Raw genomic sequence first — 14102 nt, 5'->3', positions numbered from 1 at the left:
TTGTTTACATTATTGTATTTTGCACAACTCTGTTGCTTGTGAAGCTCGCACACAAGAATTTCACTCACATGTGCTGTACCAATGTACCTGCACATGTGATGTGACAATAAAAGTGATTTGATTTGATTTGATCCAAAGTTTTTTTCCTTTCTGGTCGCACGTGTTACATATTGTACATATTGGTAGTGTTAGTTTAATTAGTGTTAGCCTCCATAATTAGCAAGACTGTTAGCTCCCTCCATAGAAAAGAAGATTGTGGTGTAACAGGAAAGTACTCTAGGTCCAGTGAGCAGTGTGTGTGTTTCATCATTATTTTTTCAGACCAGCATATAAATGCATCTTTCCCATCTGCGAGTAACAATAGCAATCCACGTATCACCCACTGGTCGCGTTAGTTCCTTTGGTATGTTAAAGGAGCAGCAAGACTCTTCAAATCTTGTCAGTTTCATGTTGTAGCCGATGTGCAGTAACTCCTGGCCGCTTTATGTGAGATTAGCAACAATTTTAAGCAAACTTTTATTCACTTAGTTATTAGGGGGTATTGTGCTTAGAATTTTGAAGTGAAAAAATAAATGTAATCCATTTTGGAGGAAGCTATAACATATAAAGATGTGGAAAAAGTGAAACGAGAACAAGTGAATACTTTTCAGATGCGTTTAAAAAAAACGGAGTCACGGGGATTGAAAATGAACAACAGCCTTCACAAGAAAGCCTTCAACAGTCCCACGTTTAAAATTTTGCACACTTCTTTCTTTACATCATTATTATTTCAGAAAAGTTCAGGAATATCATTCAGTGAATGGGGGATCATTTTAGCATACATCTTGGTGTATACAGTCACGTGACCCTCTCTGAAGCTATGTGTATCTGTTTATCCTTGGCTCCTGGAAACAGAAAAAACAAAAGACTTGGCACATATCCTCGCCCCTCATTTTTATGTGTCACTCTCAAGGTTGTATTTTCACTTTCATTTTGACTGCACAGAGGCCCGGTACAGCCTCTCTGATTGCTTTGAGATGTCATTTCACTGACAGTTTCTTTTGTTTGCTTGGTAATTAAACTTGATTTTATTTATTTTACTCTAAAGAAATTTTAAAGAAAAATGGTCATATATTTAAGGAAACCTATTAAAGATTATAAATGTCAGCTAAACCATCTGTAAGGTCAAGTAAAGTAATAATAATAATAATACTTCCATCAATTCAGTTTACAACATGGTGTATTATACATGTTAATAAAAAACACAGATCCTGAAAATTGTTTTCTGAAGTGGTCATTTGTTGACACAGCTGACACTGCTCTCTTCATTTCCCAGACATCGAAGATCATCGTGTACATTTAAACCTTTGATATGTTCATCATTACAGATGAGGTGCACTTTGGTGCCAGTGTCCTGTCTTAATGATCACTGCATTGCTGACTTCTGTCCAATAACAGCCCTGTTTTGATGACTTGTAGTAGCAAAATTTTCATAGTTGTCACAGGAACCTATGATTCAAACTTGCACTTGTTTTGCTGTTCCCTCCCAGGACTCAATGTCCCCACTCAGTTTTTCCTTTTACTGTCAATCATTGCTTGTTTTTAAGCACTAATAACAACCTGTTTTTGTTTAAGCACTAAAATTTGGCAGATTGGGGGAATTTCCACTGCTGCTGTCACTTTCAGAACACTAGGATTTTCTACACTTTTAGTTTCAGTTCCAAAAGAAAAACAAAAAGAAAATCTGTATCCGTTTAGCTAGTTTGTAGACGTGTGTCATAGCAGCATCTGCCTGTATTTAACAAATGATTAAAAAACTTTCAAATGTTTCCCTCAAACAATCAGCCGCTGCTGGTATGGATAAAGACAAATTACTTCACCACATTTTATTAATTAATTATTTTTCCCTTGGAAAGCTAATTCAGTGCAGGTGTGTGTTATTGTATTAGATTGTTGTTGACAAATCAAAAGTAAACCAGGAGTTAGGGAGTGTTCTTGCATAGGAGACTGGAGGAGCTTAAAGCATTTATGTTTTCCAAAGGTAAGTTTAACTCTATGGTTCCAATGTCTGACTGAATTATAGGCTGTTGTGGTGCATTATGGGCAATGTAGGCATCAAAAACTAAAACAGGAGGACGACTGTTTTGCTTTATGGTTTTCCTACAAAAGTACTAAATAAGTTTACTCACAAGCAGTGTTGGGTAAGTTACTTTAAATTAGTACTTTAGTTACATTACTAGTAACTTCTATCAAAAGTAACTCAGTTACTGCAAGTTACTTGTTACTTTCAAAGTAACTAGTTACTAGGGAAAGTAACTTTGGTTTTACTCAGAATTCTCTTGTTAATGTGTTGCTTCCCTAACTAGATACCCAGCAAGATTGCCAGTCTTCTAGCTTGCTTACTTGCCACAAGTGCACTGTGCCACCTACCAACAGAAAGGAAAAAATAATGTGCATATTTCCACGAGAGAAATCCCACGCCTGGACCATCGTTGACCGCCGCCATGATTTTAGCCTACGTCACAGCGTCATGTGTGCTTTTTACATCCAACACGGAAACTGCAGTCAGGGTGCTTTCGATTGTACTCAGAACTCAGAAATTCTGCCTTCCGAGTAGGAAGATGTAGGTCAATCTATCAATCGTTTGTGGTAAGATTCAGATAATTATTTGTTAAAAGCTAGATATTTTAAATGAGAATAAGAAAGAAAAGTATTTCTTTGTGCCCCCCTTTCCCTGTTAATGCCCTACCTGGCCCCCCTGGCAAAACTTTGCTAGACCCGCCCCTGCACAGTTACCAGCTGTCAGCTACATAGAAAACGATCCTGGTGTTATTTGTCTCTCAGAAACAGTTCAGAACTTCCCTTCAACTCATTAATGTCACCTAAAAGGTAAACCTGTTTCTCCATCACCTGTTCAGCTCTGATGATTCAGTAAGGACATCTCCTGGTTTCATCTTCATGTTTCCCTCTCACCACATATCCAAACCGATATCAGGACCAGCAGCTTTACAGCTGTGGCTCCAACAAACATCAGCTGATACTAGAAAGTAATATTAAAGAAATTCTAACAACAGCTGATCAAACGTGCTGCTGTTGTTTAACGCTAACTGGATGTGGGTGTGAATGCCAGAACACTCTGAAATGCACACAAAGTTGTTACAGACCTCCTAGGATGAGACATTCTTTCAATATGCCATCAACTATATACTTCTAAACACAAATGATTACATGCAGTATTCTACCATATGCAAACTTATATAATTAAAATATTATACTGACTACTAAGTATAATTTTCCATTGACACAAACATAAAGAGGGAAACACAGATTTGTATAAACGATCTTAGCACTTTTATTTAAGTTTACTGAATGTCTCATGAATGTATTAAATAGACTGGTTTATTGGACCAGATAATTAAACTAATACATGAGACAGAGACATGCTTGCTTAAAACTTTAATGTTGCAAGAATGAGATGTGAGCAAACAAGAGAAATTTAAGATCTTTAAGATAGCCCAGCTTGTGTTGACTGGTCATTTTGTTGTTTTACTTGGGTGCTACAAAGAAGGACATATTATGCTTCAAAATAAAATAATGTAAGAGACAACAAAACAAACTCTAGCACACATACGTGCAGGAATTTAATGCTAAAGTCTCAGTCAAAGACTCATCAGATTTCCATAGCGCAGACAGATGGCCGATGATAGTTACACCACAGATCATCCCAGCACTTGGAACCTGCAAGATTCAAAAGTAGAAATAAGTAAATGTTACAAATATGAAAACCTAAACCCTACCCACTCTGCAAAGTGACGCTAGTGAGTATCAACAAAGACTGTTGAGCAGATAGTCCAGTTCATACATATATACTTGCACAAACATCTCATACTTTCTGTTGCAACTTCTCTCAGTCCTGCCTTCGATCACAACCATTCACTTCATTTAATAAAGCTCTTCCCAGTTAAACAGGATACTTGTAAAAATAAATCATACATAATGGATATATTCATTTAAAGTTTTTTTTTAAAGGAAAACATTCCTTTTCCTTTTAAAAGGAATTCCATTTTTTTTACTTAATAGTTAGCATTGTTATTTTAAATATTTGAAATTTTAACATGGATTTTAATGTGTTTACTATTTCAGCACATAAATGACAGCTTTAACCTGGTTACAAACAAATAACTTGATTAACTGAAATAAATCAATCAATTATTAAACAGGAAAATGTAAAATAACCCCACCACATACATATTTACTGAATAAATAGGCAAACACATGATAAATAGTGTTTGTTAATAAATAAACCATATGCACATGTGTTGTGCTGATAACAGAAATGTTGAATGGTGACATTTGTAAAAAAAAAAAAAATTAAAAAAAAAAAAAAAAAAAAGGAAATGCTGATATTAGTGAATAAAAAATATTCCATTTATTAATCATATAAATTTACTCCATCTGTCATAGATGTAAAAATAAAATAAATGATCTAGTCCAAAGTTCAAATGGTGAACATTGTATTGACGTCCAAGTTAGGTCATGTTTGACGTCCAAATGGACGTAGTATGCATGTCCAGATTAATCCAATACAGACAAGATCTGCACGTGAGTTAACATGCGTTATGGATTGTACCTTTGATCACTCATTCACTTATTAATAACTCATTTTAAATATTGTGCTTTGAATCACCTCTATAATTCATCTGAAGACAATGCTGAAAGAACATATTATTTGGCTCCCAGCTGCACCAGCGTCTGTAGTTGAAACGGCTCCCATCACTCCACAACCAAATACCCTCCTAGAAGACAGAAATTAATTGCATTATGTAGACAGGTCAAAATTTGAAGCGTAGTCTTCTCAGATCAGCTGACTTCAGTACAAGTACGTAACTTTCCATGTAACTAACTGGCAGATTTCACTTAGTATTGAGGCCCAAGTTAGGTCATGGTTGAATGTCCGAATGGATATAGTTTGCATGTCCAGAATTGTCATGCATTGATGAACCCAATACAGACACACACATTAAGAGCTCATTTTAAATATTGTGCTTTGAATCACTGAAGAAGTCACTTGGATGAGTGACGAAATGTTTCTGCCACTGAAAACGCTACATCCAGATGAACATAATCAACTTTTGGGGGTAATGAATGCTTGAATTCCTTTTTGAGCATCACTCTGTTTGCTTCTAATTTTAGAGATATTTTGTAAATGGAAGAAAGCTGTCATATATAAATATGCTTCATGTGCATTGAGACATCATGGTCAAAAACCACTCCAAGTTTCCACCGAGTTTTACTGGAGACAAAGATAATGCCATGCCAAGATAAAGCATCTGGTTAGACACTACAGTTTTTAAGAGTTTTCGGGCCGAGTACAATAACCTCAGTTTTATCTCAATTTAGCAGCAGGAAATTTGAGGTCCTCCAGGTATTTATGTTTTTGAGACATTCCTGCAGTTTGCCTAATTATTGTGTTATCTGGCTTCATGGAAAATTAAACTTGGGTGTCGTCTGCATAGCAGTGAAAATGTAGACTGTCTAATGCAGGGGTCCCCAATCTCAGTCCATGAGGGCCGGTGTCCCTGCAGGTTTTAGATCTCACCCTGGGTCAACACACTTGAATCACATGATTAGCTCATTACCAGGCCTCTGGAGAACCTCAAGGCATGTTGAGAAGGTAATTTATCCATTTAAATCAGCTGTGATGGATCAAGGACACATCTAAAACCTGCAGGGACACCGGCCCTCGTGGACTGAGATTGAGGACCCCTGGTGTAATGTGTAATGATACTGCTAAAGGGAAGTAAAGTAAGTAAAGAGAATTGGTTCTAGCATATAATGCTGTGGAACTCCATATTTAACCTCAGTATGTGAAGAGGACTCTCCATTTACATGAACAAATTGGAGTCTGGTAGACACATATGATTCAAAATACTGCAGAGCAGTACCTGTATTACTTACATCATGCTCTCTGTTGTATTTCTTCTGGCAACCACCAAATGCAGACTCAACCATCAGACTAACAGATGGAGAAGCGTGATTCATCATTCCAGAAAACACATCTCCATTGCTCTAGGGTAGGGGTCTCCAACTCCATTCCTTGAGGGCTGCTTTCTTGCATCTTTTCTATGTGTCCCTGTTGCAAAACACCTGAATACAATTAGTAGGTCATTAGCAAGACTCTGCAGAACTTTACTGCAGGCTGAAGTGGCAATTCAGCCATTTGATTCATGTTACAGAAGCTCATGAGTGAATGAACATGGTGCGATACAAGGACTTTTACAAGTGTATTTTTTCAAAATACTTAAATTTACTTGAGTAGGGTCAGGGGTTGCCACTTCAGCATGCAGTCAAATTCTATACTCTTGCTAATGACCTACTAATTTTATTCAGGTCTTTTGCACCAGGGAAACATGGAAAGATTTCAGGACAGCAGCCCTCAAAGACTGCAGTTTGAGACCCCTGCTCTAGTGTTTAGTGGTGGTTTGCTCCAACTGCATCTAGCGCTGGTGTAAGGCTTGAAATGCTTAGCCATGCAAAAACATTCCATACATTTTTCTACACATTGTTCTTGAGCTATCGTAAGGTCACATGAAGGTTGAAGGTTTGTAGCCAGTGGATCTGCAGAAAATCAGTCACTTGCACACTATTCAGCATCCACTGAATCCACTCTGTGATTTTACATGGCCGATTTGTTCTGGTTCTAAAGCGCTTCCATTTTGTTACAATACTACTAACAGTTGACTGAAACATTTAGTAGCTGGGAAATTTCATGACTGAACTTGTTGCACATGTGGCATTTTATCACGGCTTAATGCTGGAATTCGCTGAGTTCCCGAGAGTGATCTGTTCTTTCACAAATGTTTGTGGCAGCAGTCTGCATGCCTAGGCGCTTCATTTTATAGACCTGTGCCCATTGAAGTGATTATAAAACCTGAATTCAATGATTTGGATGGGTGAGTGAATACTTTTGGCAATATAGTTATGAACATAAAAGAGATATCTAATATCATTAGACAGAGGTTCCTGAAAGTGTAAATTAAAATTTTCTTTTCACTATGCAGTAGAGAGCCTGAATGAATTCAACAGACACCTTAGAAATAGTATGTAATGATAAACAAATTACATTGGGTGCATCAGTTCCTCCAAGCCAAGCTTCTGTGTAGCCGTAAGGGGCAGTCAGCCTCTGAATCTCACGGTACTCCCAGCTGCTGTGCACTGATGCAAGGTTTGCCCCCATGTACAAGCAGTTTATCTTCAATAGAGACAGAGAGCAGAGGTTTTCAAAGTAACAAGTAAGTAACAGTTAAAATTATGTGGTTTAACCAGGTGTTAAATACAATACAAATAAAGGAAAGTTACCTCAGCATTAGCCCAGTTCATTAGTGCTGGAACGTAGCGAAAGCAGCGACCACTAATCCAAGTCCAACCACGAGGACAATCAGTGGACCTCTTGACGACGCGACTCTTGGCTGGGAGTAAATGAAGAGCTCTACATGTTTCGTTGGATAATATCTTATTTTATGTTATTTTTAATCATCATATAAATAGAATAGAATGTGTCTTTATTGTCACTGTTACAAGAACAATGAAACACATTTTGCCATCTCTCTGTTAGCAGCATGCAAATTTCTACACAAAAACGCTTTTAGAATAAGAGAAGAAAAAAGAAAAGAAAAAAAAACCAAGAGAGACAATAAAGAAAATTGACTTAAAGTTTAAGAGCTGCCTACACAGCGAATGTATGTAATAATGTAAGTATCTACACAGACATGTACAAGTTATATATGCTATATAAATGAGTGGGTGGAATGTAAGGAGCAAGTGATGACTTCAATTTAAGGTGCAATGTGATTGGTGGTGCACATTGAGTAAGAGGTAGGACTAGAGGTAGGAATGCTGGGTAGAAACTTTTATTGAGTCTCTTTGTCTTTGTCCATTAACTGAACTGAAACAATAACTAAAGTTGTACAAGTAACAATTTCACAATGAAACATTAGTTAAGTGATTGGCAGTTTACAGCTGCACGTATGCATACAAAATGCAGGGCATTCTGGCTTTCTCAGAGTTATAGATTTTAGTTCTATGCATGCAACTGTAAGCTCTGTAATTATTATGACATTATTCTAATTATAACAATATTAACTTCTCAGTTATCTTGAAAAAATACAAAGTGATTTCACAAACAAACAATATCAGGGAAGAAGGTAAATTACAACAGGAAGACAAGCAGGAAGGTTAAACAAAGCTGAAGGACCCTGATGGCAAGGCCTGGTCAACTTGTGATTCAAGTATCACCTTTAAAATATCCAGATCCTTGAATACACCATTTATATTTGAATTCAGCTCAGTTCAATTCAGTTTTATTTATATAACACTAGGACAGCTCCATCAAGGTGCTATATATTGTAATACCCTACAATAACACAGAGAAAACCAGACGACCCCATTTGAGCAAGCACCTGGCGATAGTGCGAAGGAAAAACTCCCTTTTGATGAGAAGAACGCTCCGGCAGAAACAAGCTCAGGGACAGGCAGACATCTGCCACAACTGATTAGGGATGAGGAGAGGCAGAAAGGACAAAAACAGGATGTGGAAGAGACACTACGGTACAAACATTGAGGTGGTGTTTCTCTTAATTTTGGTCAAGGGCGTAGATTTGGCATGGACGGAAGGGACATGTCCCCACCAATATCCGGCGATTATTGAATTGTCCCCACCAATAATTTGATTTCTTCGAGTAAAAAAACAAAAAAACCCGGTAGAGAGAAAAAATGATGTGTCAGCGTCTCATTCACCCAGCGGTGCAGAAAGAGTGAAATTACGTTCTCTACTGGAGTCCTACGTCATGCGACAAATATGGCCAATGTGATTGGCTGTGCTTTTCAGTGAGCTCTGTTTAGTTTTAGCAGCGGCAAACCTGCGCTGCGAGGAGGAGAGGAGGACGGCAGGAAAAAGGAAGAATCTGGATATAAGAAATTATTTTTCAAAGAAACCTGTAAGTCACTTAAAGTCAAGTTTACTTGAATGTGTCGGTCATAATAACGTTACAGGCTATTCTACGCTTTGGCCCACATCAGTCTAAAATTGTATGTAACCATGAATAACGTGTTTTGGAAACTAACTGCACAACAGGCAGCACTATTAGTTCTCTCAGTCTCAGAGCAGCATTTCTAATTTTGATTGAAACTGTCAGAGAAAACGGCAGCCTCGAGCGAGCCAGGATATTAGTTTACAGAGGCTGTTAAAATTATATGTCTAACGTCAAAATGTTGGTGACACAATAATTTCATCCTAATGGCACTGACATATTCATAGGGTTAATTTTGAGACAAAATATCATGAGGTAGTCATGATTTTGCAAATATTCCACCTTGTAGTGCACTTTGCACAAATTGTTTTAAAAGCACACTCACACTACAAACATTACTGATGAGTCAAGATCTGCACAAAGTGACAGAAACACTGAAGCAGCTTCACATTTTATTCTTATTGTCATCTATGTCCTATTTGTCAGGTGACAGAAGAACCAACACAAAGCTCAGAGAGCAATGGTGACACAAGATCACAGGTGAAATTGGATGATGACTTGATGGTTCATGACTGTATTTGAAGCACATGTGTGACTGCATGTATGTGGAATGTCTCACTTATTCATCAGGTGACAGAGGCAGCTCTGCCATGTTGTAGCTCGGACAGAGGTGAAGAGGCGAGGTCACAGTTGACTGACTGATGGTTTGGTGCTATAGATTAACTAGTATTTATTATCATGACAGTTGTTAGGCTGCTGATGTAAACTGATTCATTAGTGTATATTTGACAAAGTATCTGAATTGACATGTCTCACTTTTTATATGGCACGAATCAATGTGTTATTTTATCAGGTGGCAATATGTCCTAGTGCAGTCAGAGGGGAGGAGCCAGGGCCAAAGGTGAGGCACATCAAGCACAGAATAATAATTGTAATCTGAGGATAAAACGCAGGTACTGAGGCTAAAAGATACTTCAGTGCTCTCAGAAGACTAAAAACATGGCTAAGGTCAACAATGACTCAAATGAGATTAAACAATGCTGCTGTATGTCCACCAGGAGAGACTGGACAGTATAGATGTAAAACAAATATGCCAGCAGTTTATCTCAGTTAGCGAGAGGAGCAGGCATGTGTTTGGCTGCTTCACATAGTGGACATTGAGTTGTTGTGTGGGGCGTGTAGTCCATGTCTGTTGCTGTAACAGTAGCTCATGTTGAGAATAAAAAATCCCAGCTCACTGATCCGATCGGGGCAATAGTGCCTAAAATGTTGCATAATTTTGCTGAGAGATCTTTTACTTTGTGGTAATCTTAGATGAGTAGTTTTATGGACAAAAACCACCAGGTCATTCAGTGTTCCCTTAGTGCTAATGTGTCAGAGATGTTGGTGTAACTGAAGTAATGTTGTTAAGAATAAAGGTCATATTCTTTTATTGTCATGACTCTATTTTTATTTTGGTATGATACCTGATTTATATGGAATATAACTAAAGCCTAAAATACTTAAGTAATTTAACATTATATAATTCACATATAAAACTATGAATTGTAATTTTAAATAGTTTAAAAGCATGCAGAATAGCATATGTAGGAAGTATATTTCTTCTCTTTTTTTTTTTTTTATCAAGAAGCAAAGACAAAAAGGGGGAAAAAAAGAAACAGAGCAGAGTTCGGTGGTTGAATCATCCGTCCCCACCAATGCCAAAGCCAAATCTACGCCCTTGATTTTGGTGTATGTAGAAAACGTCACTTACCTGGTGCCAAAAATTCCTCTGCCTTATCCCTGGGTTCTGCACATTGAAGACCCAGAGAAATTAAAAAATATTCACTTTGATCATCAGTTTTCTGTATATGATGTTCATAAGCAAAGTGTACATTGTACTATTCATTTGTATGTTTAATGACACTGATCTACATGATGGAAATTATATTGCAATACTCACTAGCAGCCATGGTCAGAGCTATTATAGCACAGAAAATTGCACATGCAGTCAGCTTCTTCATGGTGATGTTCAGTATCTGTAGTAAACAGAAAACCCAACGTGAATAACAATTCATTAAAGAAAGAAGGAAAGTTTATTGCAGACCTTTTTTAGACTATCTTCTCCTATTTCTATTAACTATCAGCCCGTAACTTCAAGCATCAAGTGTGGAAGTGCTGAACTGCTCTCAGACCAGTGTTTAGGTAAGGCTTATTATATTTACATATTTGCATAACCAGAATGTAACACTGAAAAAACTAACACTTTTATTTTTCATGCCTTCTTCACATTTCTTTCTTTCTTTCCAAATCTAAACAAAAATAACTGTCTCATACCTAATTGGATTTCCTACTTTTTTCCAATTTTCCTACTTAATTTCACATACTGACTGAACCTCAATAGAGGTTTCATGAGGACAAATACAGAACAATTAACAGTGTCTTGTAGGAAAAGAGCAGTGATGGAAATAACCTCATTATAAGTATTGCCATTACTTTTTTCAGTAACTAGTAATCTAACTAATTCTTATTTCTATCGTTACAACGCCTTTACCTTTACTAACAAGAAAACGCAGGAGCTAGCGGGGCAAAACAATCGCACGAGTGCTGCTGATTGGCTGAGAAAGAAAAGTAGTCGTGTTAAACCAATCACATGACCAATTTAAGATGACATAGCAATATGTCAACCCAAGAAGAGCCCGAGTGTCCATTTTTGTGTTAAAAGTGTGGACTTCAAACTATATATCAGTTTTTGAATTGTGTTCATAGGCCACGTAAAACCAGAGTCATGATAAAAAAAAATATACGCTGTGTTTTTTCCTGAATACTATCGTCATGTTTACTGTCTAAGGACAGTGGTAGCACTTTCTGCTTACAACCAAAAAAAAAAAAAAAAAGAATAGATACATTATTATATTATATTATATATATTATAATATTTTGTGTGCCATCTTATTTGATGCAGGGCATCTGATTGTTCTGTAAATAGTTTGAAATGTTTATTAAAAAAAAAAACCTTGACTGCAATAACTTTGTTGTTTGCAAAGCGTGTGCATAGGTTTTTAAATGTACAATTCATATTTGCATTTTAAGTTATGAAATGCAATGTATGTGTTAATATAATATGTCAAAAAAAAAATTACCATAAATTAAAACGTGTGAGGTTGTGCTGAAAAGAATGATACCGAACAAGGCAAGATAAATAGTTTTTAAAGGTGAAATGTGGAGGTAAAATTAAAAGTAGTCAAAAACAACCAATTATACCCCATGGCAGAGTTGCTGTTCCTTTATCCAGTTAACGTCAGACATAAAGAAAAGTGTGTATGCCCTTGAGCCTTACAGGCCACACAGGGGAGTAGAAGGTGCCATAATAACATTGCTTTGCTTAGTTTTTTTTTTATCTTTTAAAACATTTCAAATTCATATTTTAATGAATAGACTCTGAGAGGAGTTGACACCTCACGTCACTCCTCATGTAGTGTTGAAGCAAAAGAAACAAAGATGTGATGTGACAAAAAAGGTCCTTCAGCTGGTATATGAGATTACTTGTTACTGACAAGCAATACTCCCTCGATGTCAGCTCAGAGTCTCTTGGCGCACATGGATGGGAGCACAGCAGTGATGTGTTCACATCACTGCAGTGGTGGCCCTAATCCATCCGTCAGTCCCCTATTTCCTTCTTCCTTTACTCATTAACAAAACCTCAAGATACTTAAACATCTCCACTTGGAGCAACAACACACCCAGACCCAGAGCAAACACACCAACCTTTTCTGGTTGAAGACACTGGCCTCAGACTTGGAGGTCCTGATTCTCATTTCTCATACTTCATACTTGGCTGCAAATCACTTCACTGTGAGCTTTAGGCCAACAGCTGACAAACCCAACACAACCACATCATCTGCAAAAAGCAGAGATAAGATTCTGAGGCTACCATAGTGGAAGCCTCCGGCCACTAGGCTGCACCTAGAAATTCTGTTCATAAAAACTAGGAAGAGAGTTGGAGACAAATGGCAACCCTGGCAGAATCCAACACCCACAGGGATCTAGTCTGACTTATTGCTGACAATTCAGACCAAGCTCTCACAATAGTTGTACAAGGAGAGAGTCAATCATAGCACCAGGTGAGAGATCCCATACTCCCAAAGCACCCCCCATAGGATACGTGATCAAAGGACGTGGTTAACTGTCTTATGTCTTGCTCTCTGTCCATTCATCTCCCCCTTCTTTCATATTTTTCTTGTCTTCTTCTGGGCCAGATTTTTCTTTTTGAATGTTGTCTTTTTTCTCATAGATCTCCTTGTCTTGGTTTTTAGATCATTGCTTAACTTTTACTCACTGACATTATGGATTATATGTTTGTTTTTCTAAAACAGTTCACTCATGGTGCATCACACTCACAAAATCACTCATCCACCATGTCAACAGAGAGAGAGAGAGATCAGGCATCACTGAAACAGTTATGAAACAGCACTAACTCAAAGACAAGTTCTTTTTTTTTTTTTTTTACAAAACACATGATAAGATTTTAATAAAAATATTCTTACATTTTTCCAGATTATTCACCATACAGTAATATTGATAATCAATGTTTATGAGAGTTCTGATTATCCTGATCAACATTATTTTAACATCATAATGCAACAAATGCTCTTTTTTTCTATTTTCTGCTGATATAAGCAGTTCCTTAGTTTAACCCAGAATTTCAATAGTTACAATTTGACTCTGGTTTGAGACTGACCTGTGACATGAGACCCAGAATGACCGTCTGTAGATAAAAACACTGTCCAAATAAATGGAGCAGCCTCTGCAATGATCCACACACAGACTAGAATGAGCTTCGGTCCAGGAAACAGTGGAACAGAGCTTCTCTCTGTGAGGACAGAACATGCAGTTCTCATCAACACTTGGATCAAAACAGAAATAAAAGCATCTACAGCCACTGCACCACCTAAAATCCTCCACTGTAGCTCTCCAACCTTTTTTGTGAATGGGGTTTTATAAAATGCTCTCCATGCAGGTTTTACATGTGATCCCAGACCTATAGACAGTTAAAGTAGCCAGTCTCTTTGTGTCTAAGATTTGAGCATCCGCATTTATACAACTGAAAGTTTT

The 14102-nt window shown here is 37.3% G+C and overlaps 1 protein-coding gene across 6 annotated transcripts in view; it reads right to left on the bottom strand.

The window, feature by feature from the left end:
* Positions 1-14102, bottom strand: part of LOC120730801 (type-2 ice-structuring protein-like) — a 42655-nt gene extending 28553 nt beyond the window's left edge. Inside the window, exons 1-8 of one of the 6 annotated variants that reach the window (XM_040027288.1) lie at positions 13967-14102; positions 13729-13860; positions 10951-11026; positions 10762-10812; positions 7339-7448; positions 7103-7231; positions 4667-4775; positions 3419-3717 (exon numbers count right to left, since the gene is read on the bottom strand). In XM_040027288.1, the coding sequence (XP_039883222.1) occupies positions 3650-3717; positions 4667-4775; positions 7103-7231; positions 7339-7448; positions 10762-10812; positions 10951-11026; positions 13729-13737 (552 nt within the window). In that variant the 5' untranslated portion in view covers positions 13738-13860; positions 13967-14102 and the 3' untranslated portion in view covers positions 3419-3649. Of the gene's footprint in view, positions 1-3418; positions 3718-4666; positions 4776-7102; positions 7232-7338; positions 7449-10761; positions 10813-10950; positions 11027-13728; positions 13861-13938 lie in introns of those variants that run through there. The other 5 variants (XM_040027291.1, XM_040027290.1, XM_040027287.1 and 2 more) reach the window with 5 other exon arrangements.

Source organism: Simochromis diagramma, unplaced genomic scaffold, assembly GCF_900408965.1.
Source record: "Simochromis diagramma unplaced genomic scaffold, fSimDia1.1 OVJJ01000766.1, whole genome shotgun sequence".
Classification (NCBI taxonomy): Eukaryota; Metazoa; Chordata; class Actinopteri; order Cichliformes; family Cichlidae; genus Simochromis; species Simochromis diagramma.
Note: the sequence above shows the minus strand (reverse complement) of the source record. Positions and strands in the feature narration are given on the sequence as shown.